The sequence below is a fragment of the Chenopodium album genome, chromosome 27 (assembly GCF_948465745.1).
Source record: "Chenopodium album chromosome 27, dcCheAlbu1.1, whole genome shotgun sequence".
In the NCBI taxonomy this organism is placed as follows: Eukaryota; Viridiplantae; Streptophyta; class Magnoliopsida; order Caryophyllales; family Amaranthaceae; genus Chenopodium; species Chenopodium album.
The window spans coordinates 36,601,032-36,607,346 of record NC_137860.1 but is presented as its reverse complement, the minus strand read 5'-3'; the positions used below and the strand labels follow the sequence as shown (position 1 = coordinate 36,607,346).

At 31.9% G+C, this 6,315-nt stretch overlaps 1 protein-coding gene across 1 annotated transcript; it reads right to left on the bottom strand.

Moving 5' to 3' along the window:
- Positions 1 to 1,392: 1,392 nt before the first annotated feature.
- LOC145619044 (CBL-interacting serine/threonine-protein kinase 25-like) lies at positions 1,393 to 3,299 on the bottom strand. The gene has a single exon (XM_081673640.1). The coding sequence runs from the start codon at positions 3,013 to 3,015 to the stop codon at positions 1,690 to 1,692; it is 1,326 nt and encodes a 441-aa protein (XP_081529766.1). The 5' UTR covers positions 3,016 to 3,299; the 3' UTR covers positions 1,393 to 1,689.
- Between the last annotated feature and the right edge of the window lie 3,016 nt (positions 3,300 to 6,315).

Sequence of the window (6,315 nt, the reverse complement as noted above, 5' to 3'; positions counted from 1 at the left end):
AAAGTTTAGAAGGAAATATTACCTCCAAAAAATTATGCTTTAGTATAGAGTAATGGATTGATAGTTTAATTTTGACTACTATTATAGGAAAAGCATACTTGTACAAGTATTAAAGAACATTGCCTAATTTGATAGTCATATTTTTCTGAAGTTCCAATGATGGAATAATTGATAGCATTAGTCAGTAGTCAGATCACAGACTTGGCTCATATTCTATTTTAATTGTACTGTACTAAAACATGTCAAGGGTATGTAGTAGGGTTATGTTACTAATGACTTTCTGTACAACTGAAATGAACTGGACGTGTCACGTGTGTAACTTCCATTGAGCACTCTCCAGCACACACACGTCAAGCCCAAAGCATGGCCCATGAGTCTGCCCAACTTATTATTTGAAAATAGACAAAAGCATACTTGTTAGTCTTTCATATTCTTAGATACTGCCAATTTATCTTATCCTTGATGTGCTCCAATTTCATTGCTTTGTGACTCCATCTATAATCACCCAACAATTCTAGTAATGTCTCAATACTTGTTCATTTATTTTCGGAAAATAGACACTACTCTCTACATCTCAAGACTCAAGGTTGCTTTGTCTTTTTAAGAGTATTTTGCTCTAGGTTACCGACCTCTTCAATGGGCCTTAACTCGCTAACATACGTGTAATAAACTGATAACACCTAAGAAAGTATATAAACGGTGGTAAAGATAATGTTTAAGATGCACTTCCTTCGTCCCCAAAAGTTTGACCCTTATGGCCTAGTTTTAGTCCTAAAATGATCGAAAAGTAATCACAAAAAGGCAATTGGTTATGTCGGTAACTAATTGGAACAAATTAAGTGCGCAAAGATATTTGTGTACTCTAATTAATTAATTAATTAATTATTAATTAGAGATATAATGTTTACATCATAAGTTAGCAATCGCCCACAAAAAAATACCAAACTGCAGGTGAACAAACCTTTCTCTAGTGTCCTCTCTGTGTTGTCACAGCTTCCCACTATTGTTGAATGACTACTACGGTTTACGTAGTATTATTTTCATCTTCACTTTTATTATAACATATTAGCTGCGTACTATCAAGTATCAACTTATCAAGCATTAATGGCCACGGTCCACGGTCCACGGACATACACAACCACAATAAGATTTAATATTATTATTATTATTATTATTATTATTATTATTATTATTATTATTATTATTATTATTAAAAGCCTCAAGTATAAAACTAACAAATAATCTCACGAGAAACTTTTATTACTAGATGTGCTTATACGAGTATCAAGCTAAGGTTTAACTACTGAGTTTGATATATATGTATGGAGTAGTAAATTTTGTTGAATTTTGGTAATTAAGACAATGTTAGTATGTTACACATAAGTTTACATAAGCATAAAGTTATATGCATGATATAAGAACAATCTACAAATATTTCAGACATTACAATATGAACTTTGAATAGTTTTGGGAGCTCTTACCAGACATCTATTACATGAGTATGATCTGATACCAAAGGGCCGGGGTACACTACATTCTAGTTCTAGATCATTTAATCATACCAAGTAGGATTTCATATTTTACAAAAAAACAAGTGAAGTATTTTAAAAATTACACTCACCTATTGTGATAATCACATACTCGATCATATGATACTCCCATAATAATCTCCCTAGAATTGAAATTGAATTATGAATTAGAGTTAAGTTGGCAGTTGTTGGTTTCCCCTTGCCAACTCCACACAATATCTTTCAAAGCAGGCCTTACATCCTCCTCACAAAACTTGACATACTCAAGTGTATCCCCTGAACACTTTGAGAACTCTACCACAGTCACCTCCGCCGCCACCTCGAACACCTCCGCCGTCATTAGCAACCTCCCTTTTCTCCCCTCTTCCCTCCCCTCCATCTTCACTTTAAACTCCTTTGAACTCACTTGATAATTTAATTTCTTAGCCAACCCTTCAAATTTTGCCATTATAGCCGAGGCAGAGCACTTGGATGTAAACATAGACCCCGATTTCTTGTTATTTTCGAATAAGCTGGACAAATCGAACCCTGATGACATAGATGAGATGAACTCGAAAGCATTGAAAAATCGCGGTGATGCTATTTTAGGGTCCTGCTGATCGGGGACTTGTAGGGGTTGGGGAAGAGAAGATGACAAAGGATCCTTTCGAAACCAAGGTTGTCTCATGATACCCTGAATAGATAGCCTTCGATTAGGATCAACCACTAACAGCTTGGAAACAAGGCGCTTGGCATCAGGAGGGAACCAAGGAGGAAACTCATATTCAGCCTTGAATATCTTCCGATACATCTTCATTATGTTAACATCCTGAAAAGGTAAATACCCTGAAAGTAAAGCAAACAATATTACTCCGCAAGACCAAATATCCGCCTTTGCTCCATCATACCCTTTTTTCCTTAACACTTCCGGGGCAACATAGGCGGGAGTCCCACATTGGGTGTGAAGTAGCCCATCTTGCCTAAGGTGCTCCGGCAAAGCCGATAGCCCGAAATCGGTAACCTTAAGGTTTTCATTCTCGTCTAGGAGAAGGTTTTCTGGCTTAAGATCCCGGTGTGACACTCCTCGACTATGGCAATAATCGATGGCACTAATAAGTTGTTGGAAATACTTTCTTGCATATTCCTCCTTTAGTCTTCCTTTGGCTATTTTGGAGAATAGTTCACCTCCCTTTACATATTCCATGATGAAATATATTCTTCCCTTGGTCGCTAGGACTTCTTTAAGGCCCACCACATTAGGGTGCCGAACCAATCTCATAACCGAGATTTCTCTCTCAATTGCCTCCACCATCCCTGCTTTTCTCACCTGTTCTTTGCTGATGACTTTGATTGCCACGTTTTCATTAGTCGCATCATTTTTTCCATGGTAGACCTTGGCAAAAGTGCCTTGGCCTAGGAGCCTTCCAACCTCGTACTTTCCGAAAATTATGTTCCTACTAGGTGTTTGGCTCTCACACTCGTGATGTTCATCTATGTGTTGGTCCATGACATAGAATACAAGGTTTGAAGTTGTTTGGTGAGAAGAATCAAACCTAACTTACTTTCCAGATAAATATGGTGTGATAATTTAGCAGATGAGCGAGGATTCCAATGGCTAGGGAGTGAAATAAAGGATTGATTAACAAGGAACATCAGTGAATGATTGAGGTTTGGTAATGAGAGATAGGACTAATAATACATGTTATGTGATTATTTGAACAAGACATGATTATTGTAATGGGATTATTGGAAAGTGTAGCCACTTGATTTGAGAATGAAGCTAGGGGCAAGGAGCACATTGAAATAATATCAAGGCCGTAGAATTATAATTTGGACGTTTTATAATTTTTTAATGTTATTATTTGGTGGGTCCCAAATGCCGTCACTTGTGGTTGTGGCTTGGCACCCAATGGTTGGTTTAGTGTGAAGGTGGGACCCCCTGTTTTTGTATGTAACCCAATAAACCAATAATAATGGTATAGACTAGAGGCTAGAGACTAGAGACTAGAGTATTTTATGAGGCTTTGGGGTTACTTTGGAGCGTTCCCCATAACGTTACTCCGTAGTTGTTTGTTTAATTGAGTTCATGGGCCCACCTCAATCATCATTCAATATATATACTAAAATACACACCAGTCATGACACGTGTCATATCTTGGTGTGTCCTTATTATATTTTTGTTTTTAAAAAAATAAAAATTATTAAGGAAACAAATATTTTGCATATATATAAATAAATATAGATCTTACGGTATATTGAGAAATTATATCACAAAGATATGAATAAATATTCCCACAATCAATTATTCTATTAAGGAAACAATAATAATCCCAAAGAAAACATCTACTAAATATACCATGATTATGGTAATATATAAGTATGCAATCTTCCGTAAAATAAATAAATAAATAAACATTCTTTAACTTAACAAAAATAAGGAAAATTCAATTTATAGTTTGCCATCTTTTTTGACAAGAGTCACAAGACAAGCAAATATTTGCACTATTAAACTTAACAAAGATACCCTTCAAAAAATTTTAAGATACTTTTCAAAAAAGACTTAACAAAGATTTAAAAAAAAATAAAAAGTTCTGTTATTATAAATATTAATTATGCAATATTATACATAACTTTATACCTTGAATTTTACTTTCGGTAACAAACAATTAGTAGTTCCGTTATATAATATATTATATCTGTATATTATTTTAAAATACTCCCTGCGTCCCATAGTATAGTTCATGTTTGTGTTTTTTCACGGTTTAAGAAATAAGAAGAGAAATTGAATAAAGTACATTAATAAAAGTGAAAGTATGTTCAATCATAGACAAAAGTTAAAAAGAGAAAGTGAAAAAAAGTATAAGGCATGTGCAAAATTCAAGGGTAAATGAGAAAGTACAATGATTCAATGAATAAAGATTAAAAGTGGGGGTTAAATGGTCTTTACATACAATCCAAAAATAAAAACAGGAATACATTTTGGTTCTCCAAAATAGGAAAACAGAAAACAAAGGGAATCATAAACGAAAGTTAGAGAGAGAAAGTGCAAAAAAGTATAAAGCATGTGCAAAATTCAAGGGTAAATAAGGATGTACAATGAATAAAGTTAAAAAAATGAGGGTAAAATGATCTTTACATACTATCCAAAAATAGAAACATGAATTACGTTTTATTTCTCCAAAATAGGAAAATAGTAAACGGAGGGAGTAGATGATGACCATATGATTACCTTAGAGAAAGTGAAATACTATAACAATGTCAAAAATACTTGCGTGGACCTGGTCTACAATAATATTATTGTGGACCCGAGGTTTATACACACGGAACTGACATTATATTGAAAATAGTGACCCTTATTTTTAACATAGTAACCTTGTTTTTAACATAGTAACCTTTATTAAAAGTTGTATAACGTTTAATACTATTGTGAACTTGAAGTACGACGTTATAACCCTAATTTTAACATAGTCACCTTTTCCTATTTATATTGACCTTATAAAATATTTCATTGAAAAAATTAACCTCTTATAGCCTATATATTACCAAAATGACTTTTATTTTTAACATAGTGACCTTCATTTTATTATAGTGACCTTTTTTTTTATTAATAAAACAACCATAGTTTCTCTAATGTTAGTGGTCCACAATAAATTAGTGTGAACCAGGTCCATTTAAGAATTTGTATAACAATGTTACTACGTATATTATTGTTATTGATAGAATTGAAACATATAACATAATTCCCAAATCTTATACAATTTAATTACTTAAAATAAAAAAGATTTGACTTATTTATAACATTAATATTTTATATATCTTTAAAAAAGCATTTTTACATAATTTGGATAATTTTCCACATCATTTTATATCTAACATATACGAAATATATCTTTTGTAATCTTTTATTTTGATCAATATTGACAACTACATTTTTAGAATTTTATTTGTTTTTTTTTTTAGAAAAAAAAAAAAAAAAAACTGATTACAATGGTAGTTTAATACTGCCTAGCTCCATTTCATATTATTTTGCGATGATTTTACATAAAATAGAGAGGAAAAATGTCTAATTATTGCAAATAATATGAAATAGAGGTAGTAGTGGTTATTGAATATTACCGTGCATGGCACGGGAACTAACCTAGTTGCTCCACTATATTGGACCTTCATACGGAATACTTAGAATTTGTTCTCCCGAATTTATTTTCCACGTCAACCAAATAAGACTTTAGAGTTTGTTTTGATTTATTGAACTGAATTGAATTGAACTAGACTGGACTGAATTGAACTGAACTATTTAACTATTGATTAATGATTTTTAACTACTAATTAATGATCTTTGATTATTTATTATTATGTATATAAGTGTGTACACAAAAATACATATTAAAATATTTATGAAAATTATAATAATAATAATAATAATAATAATAAACAAATTTTGTTTATCACATGACATTTTTGGTAAATAAATCAACAACTTCATACAGTCATCATCACTGTGGGACCCGCTATTATTGAAAAATTTGTTAATTTATTTACAAAAAGGCCATGTGATTAACAAATTTTGTGTATATCAGATATTACTTGTATTTAGTATTATTATTATCATCGTTGTTGTAATATATGCTAAACAGTATGAAATTTGGTTCTTATCAAAAAAAAAAAAAAAAAGTATGAAATTTGGCTTTAATTATCATTAGCATTATCATTAGACATAAAGATAAACTGAACTGAACTTAAGATGAAGAGAACATGCCCTTAATCTGTTCTACTGCAATTTTATACACATAATTTAAGAAGAGTTTAA

What these genes read in the sequence shown, in the direction of transcription:
- LOC145619044 (XM_081673640.1), bottom strand. Translation starts at nt 3,015, where the DNA reads ATGGACCAACACATAGATGAACATCACGAGTGTGAGAGCCAAACACCT.